The 15,219-nt window shown below is 40.5% G+C and overlaps 1 protein-coding gene across 1 annotated transcript in view; it reads right to left on the reverse strand.

Moving 5' to 3' along the window:
• The window catches only part of AP1S3 (adaptor related protein complex 1 subunit sigma 3), a 66,071-nt gene that overhangs the window by 6,186 nt on the left and 44,666 nt on the right, over window positions 1-15,219 (reverse strand). Inside the window, exons 2-4 of the mRNA XM_068969070.1 lie at window positions 12,363-12,541; window positions 10,430-10,538; window positions 84-221 (exon numbers count right to left, since the gene is read on the reverse strand). Coding sequence (XP_068825171.1) covers window positions 84-221; window positions 10,430-10,538; window positions 12,363-12,541 — 426 coding nt within the window. The remainder of the gene's footprint in view (window positions 1-83; window positions 222-10,429; window positions 10,539-12,362; window positions 12,542-15,219) is intronic.

Here is a 15,219-nt window from a genome sequence, read left to right on the forward strand (position 1 = left end):
AGCACAAAGTAAACAGTAAGTGTCAACTAATACATCACCACCACCACCATCTTTTCCCAGGGCATGAGAAAATGTATACTGACCTCCTGTAACATATCGGAATCCTCAATGGCTTTGACAGCAGATTTCTTGGATGTTTCCTGAATCTCTCCACCGATGATAAACTCATCCAGGATAAAATAAGCCTTTTCAAAATTAAAGATAATATCTAGCTCACAGACCTGGTAAGACAAAAGCAAATGCGTTGATAAACTTGCCACAGTATCAGGGGAAACACGTGCCAGGGATTCAAGCTTTGCAACAGTGACACCCATGTGGCACACCAAAGATAAAAACATCAGATGCTATTTTTAAGGCCAGAAAAGCAGAACTAGGGGAATCTGAGCCCTGAAAAAAAAGTAAAACCACATTCTATTAAAGCAGAGCATGTCCACAGATAATACTGTTTAATGTCACAACAAGAAATTTGAGGCTCAGTAGAGGTGGGGAGCTGCCCAGTTCATCCTTCCATCAGCACAGATAAAAGCTGAGTCCTCGCTGACTTCAGGCACAAGGGCAGCTTCGTTGCTCCTGATCACTGGTCTGTAAATTTGGCTCCTGGCTTTAGAACTCTCAGAAGCTCATTCTTCAGAGGCAAATTAGCTCAATTGTGCTAATTTTTCTCAAAACTATGTCTCAAAAAAGTCGTTCTCAAACTTCAGAGTGTGACCCAATCACCCAGAACGCTCACTGCAACACACACTACTGGGCCTCATCTCTGGAGTTTCCTATTCAGTAGGTTAAAGCCTGAGAGGCTGAACGTCTAATGGGTTCCCAAGTGAGGCTAATGACCCTGGTGTGGGGACCACACGTGGAGAACCACTGCCACTGTCACAGACCAATGCAGAGGCTTATAGATTTGGTTACATGTAGCAAGTAGCAGGAGAAGGCAATGGCACCCCACTCCAGTACTCTTGCCTGGAAAATCCCATGGACAGAGGAGCCTGGTGGGCTGCAGTCCATGGGGTCATAAAGAGTTGGACATGACTGAGCAACTTCACTTTCACTTTTCACTTTCATGCATTGGAGAAGGACATGGCAACCCACTCCAGTGTTCTTGCCTGGAGAATCCCAGGGACGGGGGATTGCAATCCAGGGTTGCTGTCTATGGGGTCGCACAGAGTCGGATACGACTGAAGCGACTTAGCAGCAGCAGCAGCAAGTAGCAAGACCCATAATCCAAATAAGGCTCATTTCTATTGCTTCCACCAGCCAGCCAGCGAGGTCCCATCCCTACCATTTCCCTTCCCACATAGTCCTCAACTCATCCTTTCCATACCCTCCAGAATGTCTGCTCACTGAAAGCTTTCAGGCCTCTCTCACCTTCACTGCTCAACAGCACTTGATACACTTCGCCAATCCCCTGCTTGAAAATCTCCTCTTGATGGCTGCCTGATGCTGGCAATATGACTCAACGCCTGCTTTCCTCCTCCATCTCTGAGGATTTTTTCCAGGCTCCTTGGATGGTTTATCTCTCCCTGAACCTTGCATTCATTTAAAAAGTATTTACGAAACGCTTGAGACACACCAACAGACAAAGCAAAAAAATCTCTGCAGCAGGAGGCTCACATCCTAGGGACCCGCTTTCCTCTTAAAGACTGATGCTTCTCAAGAGAGCCTCTTTGCAACACATACATTCTCCTGGATGACCTCATTGACTCTCTGCAGCTGGGTCTTGCATGCAGATGACTTAGCAAACTGAGATGCCTGGGCCTGATCTCTCTCAGCAGTGCTCATCCAGTACCTTCACCCACTAACCAGACATCTCTCCCTCCATATTCCTCCATCCAAGTCTTTGAATCCCTGCCGGGAGCCAGTGTGAGGAATCCCTCCCGTGACAAGGTCATGAGGAAGGAAGCTGACATACGCAAGGCGTGCTCAGACTTCAGGGGCCCCTCTGGAAATTCCTAAGCATGTACCCCAACAAAAATCTGCCGGCTTTTGTGCTCTGCTTTTCCACTCTTCTGACATTCTCTGGAAAAAGTCAATTCAGGGCTTTAGTCTTCTGCATTTGAAAGAGTGTTTCAATCCAAAAACCCCTCTGATCGCTTTCTAGCCTGCCTGCAGGACTCGTACAGCTGCGCGTGTGATTGTTTGAGGCCTCCTGACCACAATAGGCACAGGAAGCTTAAAACATCCTAGGAATGTAGGGGCTTCAGAGGAGCCAAAATCTTTAGAATAGGACTGATTAAAGGTTTCATTTGTTGAGCCAATGCTTGCTGCTAAATTTTCATATCCTTTATTTTTAGATATAGTTGGTATATAGAAAAACAAGTAGTAGACCTGGTATTAGCAACATTAGATCTTTGAGTTAAATACCTTCTTTGTTATAACCTACTGCACCTTTGTTCTATAGAGATGTAACTTTAATGCTTTAAGGAGATGCAGATTAAAGAAAAACACTTCAGGGGAAACGAAATTAACATTCATTAAGGAAGAGAGCCAAAAAGTGTTAACAAGCCTCTTGGCCAGAAGATGATGTAAATCACCTGAGACCTTTTGTATACAAAATGATATACAGAAAGAGTCTGGGCTGCTAACGCTACAAAATTTTGTATTACCCATTGATCTCTATGTATAATCAAAAGTATAAAAGGCCTTGAACGACAATAGAAGGAGAGCCAGTCGCTGGACTGGTTTCCCCCAGTGTCTCCTCTTTACTCTAATTTCAAGCTGATCCCTTGGAAGGTGGAGGCTCACTACGTCTACTTACTTGTCCCGGCTTTTAAGATCTGTAAGAGAGACAGCCCAAGGTGGGGCACTCTCTGATATTCAAACGGGCGTCGGCGGCCTAATGTAGATGGTGCAAGCTCCTTGTCTGGAACTTTATTGGTTTTCCACGTAACCCAAGTTAATCAGCCCTCTTCCTCTACTTAATTCTCCTACTACACTATTTCTTCCTAATCTAATCTTATATCAATCAATAAACAAGTTTTTCTCACGCCAACGCCGTCCACCCTTCGAATTCCCTGGATCCACAGGGGCTGGACCCCGGCAAATCCCAAGCTGAAGTCAAGCATATTCCTTTCCCTTTAGTCCCTACTTTGCTTAGTAGCTGCAACCTCTGTCTAGAAGCTCAATCTCATTTATTCTACATTTATTCCATTCCTCTTCTCTCTCCCTTTTCTCCCTCCCTTGGTCTCATCCCTCTCAATTTGATCACCAGCTCCTATGGATTCCATCTTGTACATAAGCCCATAACCCTTCCATTCTTGCCTATTTTCACTACTGTTGCTCACACCTGCAACATCTCATGCTTAGGACACAATAGAGCACGTCCTAGAAGGAGTGACCTTCTCAGTGGTGTCTGTGCCCACAAGAGGCCAACGACCACTAATGTCTCACTAACGTGCTCATCTGGCTCCTTTCCAGATGAGGTCTTCTGTCCAGGACAGTCTGAATTGCTCAGCATGGTGTATAGGAATCTCTCCAGCCCAGCCTGGGGCTTGCTCGCTGGCTTCCTGTGCTGGCACCCGCCCCATGCTACAGCTACGCATTCTACAAACTCACCCCGTTCTTTCCTGCCTTTGCTCTTTGCACATTCCAGGAATTCCTGGAACATTATCTAAATGTCCTTTCCTTTATTCTGCTGACAAAATCAAGCTCATTTTCCAAGGACAAATTCAAAAGTTATGAGCAAAATGATTCCCCCAAATCCTCATTTCTCCCTTTGAGATCTTGCATCACTTCCTATATGTTCTCTCTTACATCTTGTGTGACTGAGTATACGCTTACTTATCAGTCACTTCCCCTTGTCCTGTGAGCTCAGGCATAGATCTTGCCTTAGTCATCCTTGTGTCTCTGGAACCTGGCACATAGTAGGATACAATAAATGTCTGCAGCATGAATGAATGAATCAGCCACATACAGGCCTTGCTTTTATGCTGCTGGAGACTAATGGCTTACCAGATCTACAGTCCTCTGATTTTTATGACTTTACATAAAATGGATGTCAATATTTTAACAAATTGCTCTATATATTTATGCTTTAGGTCAATAAACTTGCAGACTCTCCAACTGAACCTAGAAGCATAAGCACAAAGGAGTACAAAATCACTAATAATATATGGCCAACTCAGATAAACTAACCTAACTAATCTGCAAGCATTACGGTCTCTTCATTTGTTAGAAAACATCAGGAATTCATAAAGTGTGGCACTTCTCTGGTCCAGTGGTTAAGACTCCACGCTCCCAGTGCAGGGGCCAGGTTCCATCTTTGGTCGGGGACAATCCCACATGCCACATGGTGTGGCCCAACAAAAGAAAAAGGAAAAAGAAACCAACAGCTGCGTGTGTGTAACACACACATCTAAGTTCCCTCTCCCTACAGGGTCTGACTCTTCGTCTCTTTCCCTCTGTCTGTCTTTCAACACATATACACAAACATATATATATGCATATATGTATAGTTTAAAATGAGAATCTGTTCACTGAGACATAATGCTATAACCTAGGATTTCCCCAGACCATTATGGTTTCCTCTTGAGAACAACCATCACAAAAAAGATGGCATTACAAAAGTACATGTTTTCAGCTTATAAACCCATTCTTTTATTTCTAGAACACTTTCAATCCAGGAATCTGAATGACAATGGAACCAAGTTTCTCAGGCAAAAATGTGGAAAGATCAGAGTACAGGTTAAAAGTAGAGCACTGGACTGGGGATAATATCTGCAACATATGTAATAGAAAGGGAAGTATACTATCCAAGATACAGAAAGTGAAGTGAAAGTTGCTCAGTCGTGTCCGACTCTTTGTGACCCCATGGACTATACAGTCCACGGAATTCTCCAGACCAGAATACTGGAGTGGGTAGCCTTTCCCTTCTCCAGGGGATCTTCCCAACCCAGGGATCAAACCCAGGTTTCCCGCCTTGTAGGCAGATTCTTTACCAGCTGAGCCACAAGAAAAGCCCAAGATATAGAAAGAATTCTTGAAGATCCCTAAAATAAATACCACAGCATAACAAAATAAAAAAAAGGCTGTCAAGAAGCAATCAATAGACAAGGCAAGAAATGGAAAAGGCCAATACACATCGAATGACATATATAGCCTCACTAGTTACCAGAAAAATGCAAACTGAATTAATGACCATCTGACTATTATGAAGAGAGAATACCCATTGCTGTTAAGTGTATGGATAAATAAACTCAGACTCACTGTTGGTGGAATTTGTAAACTTTACAAGCCATTTTGAAGGCTCAAATTGTAGTATCCATTAATTTAAAATGTACAAATCCTTTGACCCAATAATTCTTTGACCCAATAAAAGAATTTATTCCTGGGCTATACCTAAACTAACACACAATAATATGTATTAACAACAAGGATAACGGCAGCATCATTTGTAATAACAATTGAAAACAACTCAAAGTACAGCCATAATGGAATTGCTTAAATAAAGTATGGTCTACCCCTACTTGGTATTGTATTATATACCAAGGAAATTATATGTTTAAGTTGGAAAGAGTAAAGTAGATTTCCATGGATAGGCATGGAAATAGTTTCTAAGACAGGCTAGTAAGAAGAACAATAGAAAGTTGCAGAATAATATGCATAATGCAATCCCATTTTTTTTACTTAAAAAACTGTATACATCTAGAAGGATACATAAAAAATTGCAATTTTAAACAATATAGATAAACAGGAAGAAAGCATCATAGATTAGACATTCATGCACATCAAAGAAGGTACAAGAAGTAAGCAGTTACCAGAGGTCAGAAGAGGTGGGAGGTCAGAAGTTACAGTAGCAAGAGCTGGGGAACCCCAGAGTTCAAGGCAGGTGTAGACCAGGAGTCGAGGACAGACAGGAACCTCATTAGGAGAAACCAGCAACCAGAATCCTGTGAAATGAACTTGACAGATACGAATGCAAGTCCTCTGGGACCATCTCATACCCCACTCTCCACTCTCCGAGCAGCAACTATCCCCAAGGCCATTGGCCTCACCAGCAGACACAAGGCAATTAATTTAGTGCATCAAGTTGCAAAGGATGGGATAAGGTCAGGTGACAGGCAAAGCCAGATACTCACAACACCCACATACACACACACATGCACACTTTGATTATACAGTTACTAGTTCCAGATCATAAGGGAACTTGCGGTGTGCTGCACAAGTTCTATTGGCCTTAGAAAGAATGCTGCAAATGAGCAAGACTCGTATACAGCAATTCCAAAATACTATTTGAAATTCTTTGAATCTAACCCCAAAGGGTTATTGTACCTGAGAGTAAGACGAGAACTTAAGATCTAATGCATATTTTTTCAGCTACTATCTAATTACTCAAACATTACTTCTAATTCTACCTTCAGGGTGCTGCCCCACTATATCAGATATACACCTTTGATGCTCAAATAAGTGCCTTCCATTTTATGCAAAAGCACATGGGTTCTGTGTTAATAAACACATGAGCCCCTTTCCTTATCTTTTCTCATTTTTTTTCATGTCTCTGTATTCTGGAGGAAAGCTTATAAACAGAAGAAGCAGTGGTCATTTAATGTTATCTTTGATCCCTTAGCCTTGTGCTTGACTACGATTTTCCTGTAATCTGGCTTGAGGGACGTCTATTACGGCAGAACACACACTGTAGGGAGAGTATCTCCGGCATTTCAATAATTAAATCCTTTTAGGACCTTCCCTTACTGAATTCTGTTCTAAAGAAAACACAAAAAGTTCAAGCTACAAACAGCAAGTACATATAAAACAATAATCCAAAGTATAGAGTACGTAGCAACCGACAGTTCACAAAGCATTGTTAATTACACTACATCTCTGATCCTCACAATAGCCCCCGTGAGCTTTAGCAAAGTAAATATTTCTATTAAACTTTGTGCGTGTCATTTTTCTTATCTTTGAATCAATGATGAGCCAAATCATGGGTCTGGCGAGAGAGCCAGCTGACACCAGGGTCCAGGAGGACACACAGCATCCCTCTGCTCACAACAGGAAAACTCCCTAAATCAAGATAAAACCTCTCTGGGACGGCAACATCCACACCATCAATAAAATTTCATGTGGCAGCCTGTGATGGGAAATTGGCAGGTGTCTAAATCCTCAATCTGACCCTTATCTCCTGACCCTAAGAGGCATTGCCTCTTAGCTTCTATAAATTGGGCTTCGTGCTACTTAAGGAAGACCAAAAGATTAACTAGTTAATCCCTATAAATCTCTTGGGAATTGAAAAGTGCTAAAAGAAAAAAAAGTACATAACTTAAATAAGTAGCCTGAGATTTTGATTCATCTATCACAGGAAGGTAATATTTTCTAGGGTTATGAAAAGCTCAGTACAGGTATTTTTCTGAGAGTGTAAGGGTAAAACTCAAGGAAACCTTCAGTACTAACACAGAGGAAAGAAGGAAAAAGAGAAATATATTATACCTGAGATGATGTCATGAGACTCAGTATTGCTGGGTTTACTCATCACAGTTAATTAATAAAAACCAAACACCTACTGGGCACAGAGCCTTAAGCTGCTCTTAGCTGCTCTTAGCTTAATGAAAGATTCATTGAATTTTTTTTAGTACATTAAATTTTGGTCCATGACAGAGACAGGGCTTCTAAAGGTATGCCAAAATAGGATGAAAAATTAATGTCAGAGAAATTGGAATGCATTCTGAGTCTGCTTATCCTTTAACTGGGTTTAGAATAAGTGAAGGTTATTCAAATTCCCTTGAGAAAGCAACGTGTTCTGAAACATCTGATATTTGGTCAAATAAGATTGAGATCAAAATTCAATCCCAATTCACATTATCATTTTTGGAGACATCTAAGAAAACACAACAGGTCATACCACAGTGCAGAAATGAGGGGGAGAAGGCAGGTTATGGGAAAGTCTGAGCCTCAGGAGAATTCTTCTGCAAAAGGCCAAATCAGCAGTTTATTTCAAAAGAAAGTACTGCAATGTCAGAATTCATTTGAATAACTGAAAGCATAATATTAAATAAACTCAAGTTTGAAAACATGCCATTACATACTTGGAAATATCTCTTTAAAAAATGAAAATAAACTTGGTGAACCAGGAGAGAGCAAAAGAAAAATGGTCTGTCTTATCACTTCTAAACACTGACCAACAAACTGAAATTTCTGAAGCAATATTTGGGTCTTATAACATCATTTACAAAGGAAAAAATAAAAAAAAGGAAGAATCAAAGACAGAAAGGAAGGGAGGGCGGGCAAATTAATCCGGAAACCTTCCAAGTACTCATCTTTGTGAAAACTGTTGCAGCAAATCTTATAAAACCTTAACCAGTACCTCTAATGCTGCTCATTCTGTTATATAGAATACACTACAGAAAACTCTTATGGAAGCAAATTCTCCCAACAGTACTTAAAAATCTTCAGTGAACAAGGGAGTAGGGAAGAGAGTATTACTGAGAAGGACACATTTTCCTAGTCTACTAATTCATTTCTTTGGACTGTGAACTAAATAAAAAGTTTCCGGAACATTTGCTGTAACTTGGCCCAGAGCTGGTTCCAAGTGTCGGAAAAAAGAAACACGTAAGTCCCTGGTCATGATCTCTAGACACTTGCAATCTGGTGTCAGGCAAATGCTGTACAAGTTGAGGATAATATAAGGCTGTTCCATGTTGCTGGAGCACTGGATATGCACGGATAAAAAGACAGAAAAGTAAGAAGGTTAGAGAAGTGGGGTCTGGGACCGATGTGTAGAACAAGAAAATGCAGGGCTAAGAAATTTGAATTTTATCCATTAAAGCTGGAGGAGAGTGACTGAGCAGGCATGTCATCTGAGATCTGTGCCTTGGAAGGATGGTGATAATGAACAGGCCAGAAAAGGGAAGCAGAGATGAGCCCAGAAACAGGAAGGGGCAGAGAGGAGGTTTTAAGAAAAAAAAAAAAAAAAGCAAAACTGTAATACCAGTGAGAGTGAAACAAGGAGATGAGTTTCAGTCCGATTTGAATAGACGGAGGGAGACTTAAGTAAAGGGTGGAGAAAGATGTAAGAAACACTGTCCTTTTGCACTGAAAGATCCTGGGACATAATAATTCTAATCACAAGACTGAAGAGGTTTTCAGAAGATGATTTTAGTCCTTGTCACATTAAGGCTGAGATGACCACGAAGAAGCCCAGTGAAGACCGTCAGCAGCAAAGTGAGGAAGAGTCATCTGGTGATAGGTTTCCAGAAGAGAAAGCCTAGTAAACAGACAGGAGAGGAAAAACAGCCGAGAGGGCATTTCAAAGGCAGGAGGAGGGAGGGAGCTAGGGAAGATATCGAGTTGGGGTCGAGAGTCAGCAGAACTCAGGGTCAGGGTGAGATAGAGAGGAGCTGATTTAAAGACAGGGCTGTGATGAGCAAGCGTGCAGGGCTGCAGAGACGTGAAGGCAGGTGAAGAGTAAGGAACCATCACTGGTGTTGACCATTAAGATTTCCTTGGAGGAGTAAAAGTGAAGTCAAGCCATAAGCTGCCACAAAGCAAACAAGTTCTGGCATTAGGGCAGCTCTGAGAGTATGTTAAAGTGAAGTCGCTCAGTTGCGTCCAAATCTTTGCGACCCCATGGAATGTAGCCTACCAAGCTCCTTTGTCCATGGGATTTTCCAGGCAATAGTACTGGAGTGGATGGCCATTTCCTTCTCCAGGGGATCTTCCCAAACCAGGGATTGAACCCTGGTCTCCCTCATTGTAGACAGACACTTTACCGTCTGAGCCACTAGGGAAGTGGCTCAGAGTATGTTACTAGGAGGTAAATGCATGGAGGCTGGATAGCAATGTGAAGGGAAAGGATTTTGGTCTTCTTTCTTTATTTGTCTTACATACAAATAAAATAAAAATCACTTGGGTGTTTAGTAAAAGAAACCAGAGTGTGTATCGTGTCCAACTCTTTGTGACCCCATGAACTGTAGCACACCAGGCCCCAGGCTCCTCTGTCCATGGCATTCTCTAAGCAAGAATACTGGAGTGGGTTGTCACTCCCTTCTCCAGAGGATCTTCCCGACTCGGGGATTGAATCCAGGTCTCCCACAACGCAGGCAGATTCTTTACCGTCTGAGCCACCAGGGAAGCACCCTCAAAAAAGAAACCAGCAAGGGGATTAAAAAGTCATAATAGAAAAGAGAAGACAGTCCATGGAGACGAAGGGACAAAATATTAAGGAATCCTTCACAAGTAAATTCTAGTTCATGGAAGCAAGGTGTCTAGTTGTGGCTTGGGCCTAGAGATACACAAGCCACCTGCTTCTGATAAGCTTTGGATCTTCCATTTACTAAGAGTTACGGGAAGCTGGGAAAGCCTTCTGTTCTGGTCCTCAGCACAAGCACAGTTCATACCTTAGACTTGACAGAGAGAGAGAAGAAATGTGATGACAGACTTAGAACTGAAGTCAAATTTGGGGTGGAGACCAACTCATTCTAAACACCAGGACACCACTTACATTTCCAAAGTATTTGTCCAGCAACTCCACATACCGATGCACAATCTCTAGGGTCAAGAGCTCATTGTCCTGATTTTCTACTGCACAGCAAAAATATAAACTAGCATACCTTAAAAAGGAAAAAAAAAAAAGATAACGTAAAATAGGATGACACATTACACAACCTGATGATGGTTTTTTTCTATGAATATACAGTTACCTCCTCCTCTCCAGGCAGTCTCCCTGTTCACATTCAAGAGGGAAACATCATTCACCACATTCAATGTCCTCCCAAAATGTAAAGCAGCATACAGAAAAAAACATAGTGGTGACTGGATCATTTCTGTTCATTATGTGAAAGATCCTCAACAAAACTGTACCTTGAGGTGCTGTGATCAGGGGACAGAGTCCTTTAATCGGGGGCTGTTCATGCTTCTTTGGATGGTGATTTGTCCTGTCTAAAGTCCAAACCCCTGACCACAGGGCCCAGGGGCCCACATTGCCCATCCTCTCACTTCACACTGTACCACAGTATATCCCATCCTCAGCTTGTCAGGTCCCCCCTCCCATGCGTGTTTCTTCTGCCTAGAATACTCCTCCCCTCCCCATTCATGGGGCTCTCTTCTACTTCTCCTGGAGCTCTGAGCATGGATGTCCTTGCCTTCAGGAAATCTCTGTCCTCTTTGACTGCCCTGGATGCCTCTGCCATGCATTGCTGTGCCTCCCCTTCCCCCAAAGAGTGTCTTGAACCATTCACTCTGTATTTCATGGCCTATCTCTCCCCAACTAGATCAGTGGCTTCCCAAAGGCAAGTACTGAGTCTGCCGTGTTCACTGTTGTTAATCCAGGAGCTGTAAACAGTAGCTGTTGAGAGAACTACTGAAGTCTATTCTTCATGTAATAGTTTAAATCCCAACTGAACCCAAAGTTGTAGAAACCAGCAGGCAGAGAGAAGCAAGTATTCCCTTTTGCCTTTCCATCCCTGGGTTGCTTATTACTGTAAGGTGCCTTCGCTTACATCTCTCATGATGCTCGTATGAAAAGCTTTGACACAGGGCCCAGCAGAAAAAGCTTTGCCCAGGCACTTCCTGGTAATTTATTCCATCAAATATAGCCTTCAATGTTACCCTTGTCTTTCCCCTTCTGATTTTATAAACATCCCTTGTGAGAGCTCTTCTAATGTGCATTTTGCTTCTGAAAGTTGCAGTATGATGTTAGATGCAGGGTCAGATCAGTTATGTTCTGATCCTGGCTTAGGCATCAGTTATCTGGGTCTTTATAGGCAAATAACTTTACCTCTCGGGGCCTCAGTTTCCTCATCCAGAAATTGAGGTCCCTTTCTAGTATGGTCATGCCATGGCAACCAGGTGCAGCAATGAGAAGATATAAAGGCTTTAAAGTTGGAAAAAAAAATCTGTATTTTTCCACCAGTTACCAGTCAATTATTGCAACTGGGGATTAACTAGATTAATTACTTAAATTCTCTGTAACTTCAGTTTCCTCATCTGCAAATGTGAATAACAAAGAGCTTCTCATCTTTCTACCACATTAACCTTTTTTTCTACAGCATGTTACTAACTGAAACTGTTTTGTTTACTTAATAGGTGAATAAGTTCCAAGAGACCAGGAATGCTCTGTCTTGTTCACTACTGCATCTACAGTCATTGGAACAGGGTTGGAAATGTAATAGATGCCCATAAGATATTTCTTGAATGTATGCATACATTATCAACATGTAAATTATCTTAAATAAGTATCTAGAATCCATCCTGGTACATGGAAAACCGTTCAATAAATGAGAGTTCTCTTCTGTTTAGTCTACTGGTACAAACATTTGGGCTTAAGCCTTCAAAGGTTACAGTAAATGATGGAATTGGTGCTGCAATCTAAAATGCTTAGGATTAAACAAACCAAACAGTAGTGAGAAATTCAGTTCTCAAAAAGTTACTCACACCTTTTATAAACAAGTTTTAGCTCCTTCCAGTCAACAAAACTGCTTGTTCTCTGACCTCGGGAGAGAATAATCTGAACAATTTCGCGCGTGATCTTTTTCCTTTCCTTGTCAGGGAGAGTAGTGTACCATTTCTGCAGCCGTAATTTCCCTTGTCGACTGAAGAGCAATATGAAATGTATCTAGAACAAATAAAGGACAGAAAGTAAACAGAATTTGGTCAGATAAATCATTCTACCATAGGTATTAAAATTAAGCAGCAGGGTTTTCAAAGGATTATAAGTTGGAAAAGAGGAAAAATATTTACCAGCATGAAAACTATCCCATCTGGAAATGACTTTTAACTCAAAAAGAACAAAGAAATGTATACAGTGCAAACAGCTTATTTATACTACAGGAGAGAGTTTCTCTTAATTCATTTTATGAGTCACAAACTCATTATAGGGATATATCATCTCTCCATTTCTCCCACCTCCCCAGTCCTGGCAACTACTGTTCTACTCTCTGCTTCTACGAGTTTGATGTTTCTAGATTCCACATATAAGTAATCCCACACAGTATCTGTCTTTCTGTGCCTGGCTTATTTCACTTAACATGATGTCTTCTAGGTTCATCCATGTTGTTACAAATTACAGGATTTTCTTCTTTTGCAAGGCAGAATAATATTCCATTGTATGTATATGTATGTATGTATGCATACACACACACCATACTTTCTTTACCCATTCATCTGACAATGGACACAGGTTGATTCCATATTTGGGCTACTGTCAATAATGCTGCAATGAACATGGGGGTGCAGTTACCTCTTTGAGACACTGATTGCCCTTCTATTGGCAAGCATACCCAGATGTGGCATTTCCCTTGGAACTATACCTGGAAGTATTATCATATGGTAGTGTTACTTTTAGATTTTTGAGGGACCTCCATACTATTTTTCATGATGGCTGTACCAACAGACATTCCCACCAGTTGTGTGCAAGGGCTCCCTTTTCTTCACACCCTCACCAACACTTCTCATCTCTTGTCATTTTGATAAAAGCCATTCTAACAGGTATAAGGTGATATCTCATTGTTCTTTTGACTGACATTTCCCTACTGATTTGTGATATTGAGCATCTTCTCATATACCTGTTGGACATCTATATGTCTTCTTTGGAAGTATGTCTCTTCAGGTTCTTTGCCCATTTTTTAATCAGGTTATTTGTTCCTTGCTATTGACTTGTTTGAATTCCTTACAGATTTGGGGTATTAACCTCTTAACAGATGTATGATTTGTAAAGATTTTCTCCCATTCCATAAGTTGTCTTTCTACTCTGTTGTCTCATTTGCTGTGCAGAGGCTTTGCACAGAGTTTGATGCAATCCCATTTGTCTATTTTTGCTTCTATTGCCTATGCCTTTAGAGTCATATCCAAAATACCATTGGCCAAACCAATGTCAATGCCAAGAACTATTTTCTGTATGTTTTCTTCTAATAGTTTTACAGTTTAACAGTTTCAGGCCTTACATTTAAGACTTTAATCCATTCTAAGTTGGTTGTTGTATGTGAAGTGAGATAAGGGTCCAATTTCATTCTTCTGTATGTGGATGTTAGTTTTCCTAACCATTTATTAAAGAAACTGTCCTTTCTCCATTGGGTGGTCTTGGCACCTTTCTCAAAGATCAAACTAAGTCTCAATGTAAGTTCTTTGAGGATTACTTGACTGAGACATGTAGAATCGAATTACCTTTGGCATCACAATAAATATTTAACGATTTAGATAGTGTTAACCACACTAGGGAGAAGCCTGATTTTATTTTCAATTAAGTTTCAAAATGTGTATTTGAAATGCATGTTCCCATTTCAGTGAATTTTAAAAGTTTTAAATGAATAGAAGACACTGTGATATGTAGAAACTTACTGTGGAACCTGGGGGGTATCAAAGATTAGTTTTTCAGAAATTTTCAGATGATCTGATCTTTGTTTTATAAGAGATTAAGTTTTCTCAGTCTACAGTAGGAAAAGATCAATTCCAGAATCATAATTTATTTTGTAGTTTTGTTTTTTACAAAATAAAATTCATTACTGAGGCTAATTGCCTCATGGAGAGAATGATATATACTAGGAACAAAAATAATTAAAATTCTCAAACTTTAAAAGTATTCAACCCTTTTTATTAAAGAGATTTAGCTCTGAATGGCATGGCATATGTCATATATCGTACAAACTCAGCAGGTGGAGATTCTGAAGATCAAAAGAAACCAGGCTCTTTCCTCAGGGTATCCCCCACCCTCAACTTATAGAATTTGAGGTCTTCTTAATTAGTTATATTCTTTCTTATAAAAAAAAAAAGACCTTATAACAAGGTCTTGAAAAACCAAGACATAAAAAATGAATAGAAAGCAAATTATAAAGTCCTGCTCATCTAGCCATTTTAAGAAAAATCACTCTCAGTCTGGAATTTTAAGCATCTAGTTAGAACATAGCATTTTCTTAAACACCCATTTCACTATCAGTGCAGGTACAGATAATTCAATAATGAAACTACTACCACTTTCTAAGAATCATATTTAAAGAAAGATATTTTTAACTTCTAAGAAGAGATCATCATAAAAGTGACATTCTAAAAGTACAAAATTGGATGGGAATAGAATAATAAAACCTCAGGATCTTGAGAACAAGGTTCAGCTTTGGATTATCACCAGTAGATAAGACTATTCAGTCCTATTTCAAGTGAATGGTCAGATCTTTGCTAGAGAAATGAAATTCACATATTTTCTGGGTGTTGACTTTGCATTTTCTGTCAGAACATTTTCTTCTTCCCATGCAACCTAAATCTCTTCTGTTACAATTTAAACCGATTTTCCCTGATTTTATC

The sequence above is a fragment of the Capricornis sumatraensis genome, chromosome 3 (assembly GCF_032405125.1).
Source record: "Capricornis sumatraensis isolate serow.1 chromosome 3, serow.2, whole genome shotgun sequence".
NCBI classification, from domain to species: Eukaryota; Metazoa; Chordata; class Mammalia; order Artiodactyla; family Bovidae; genus Capricornis; species Capricornis sumatraensis.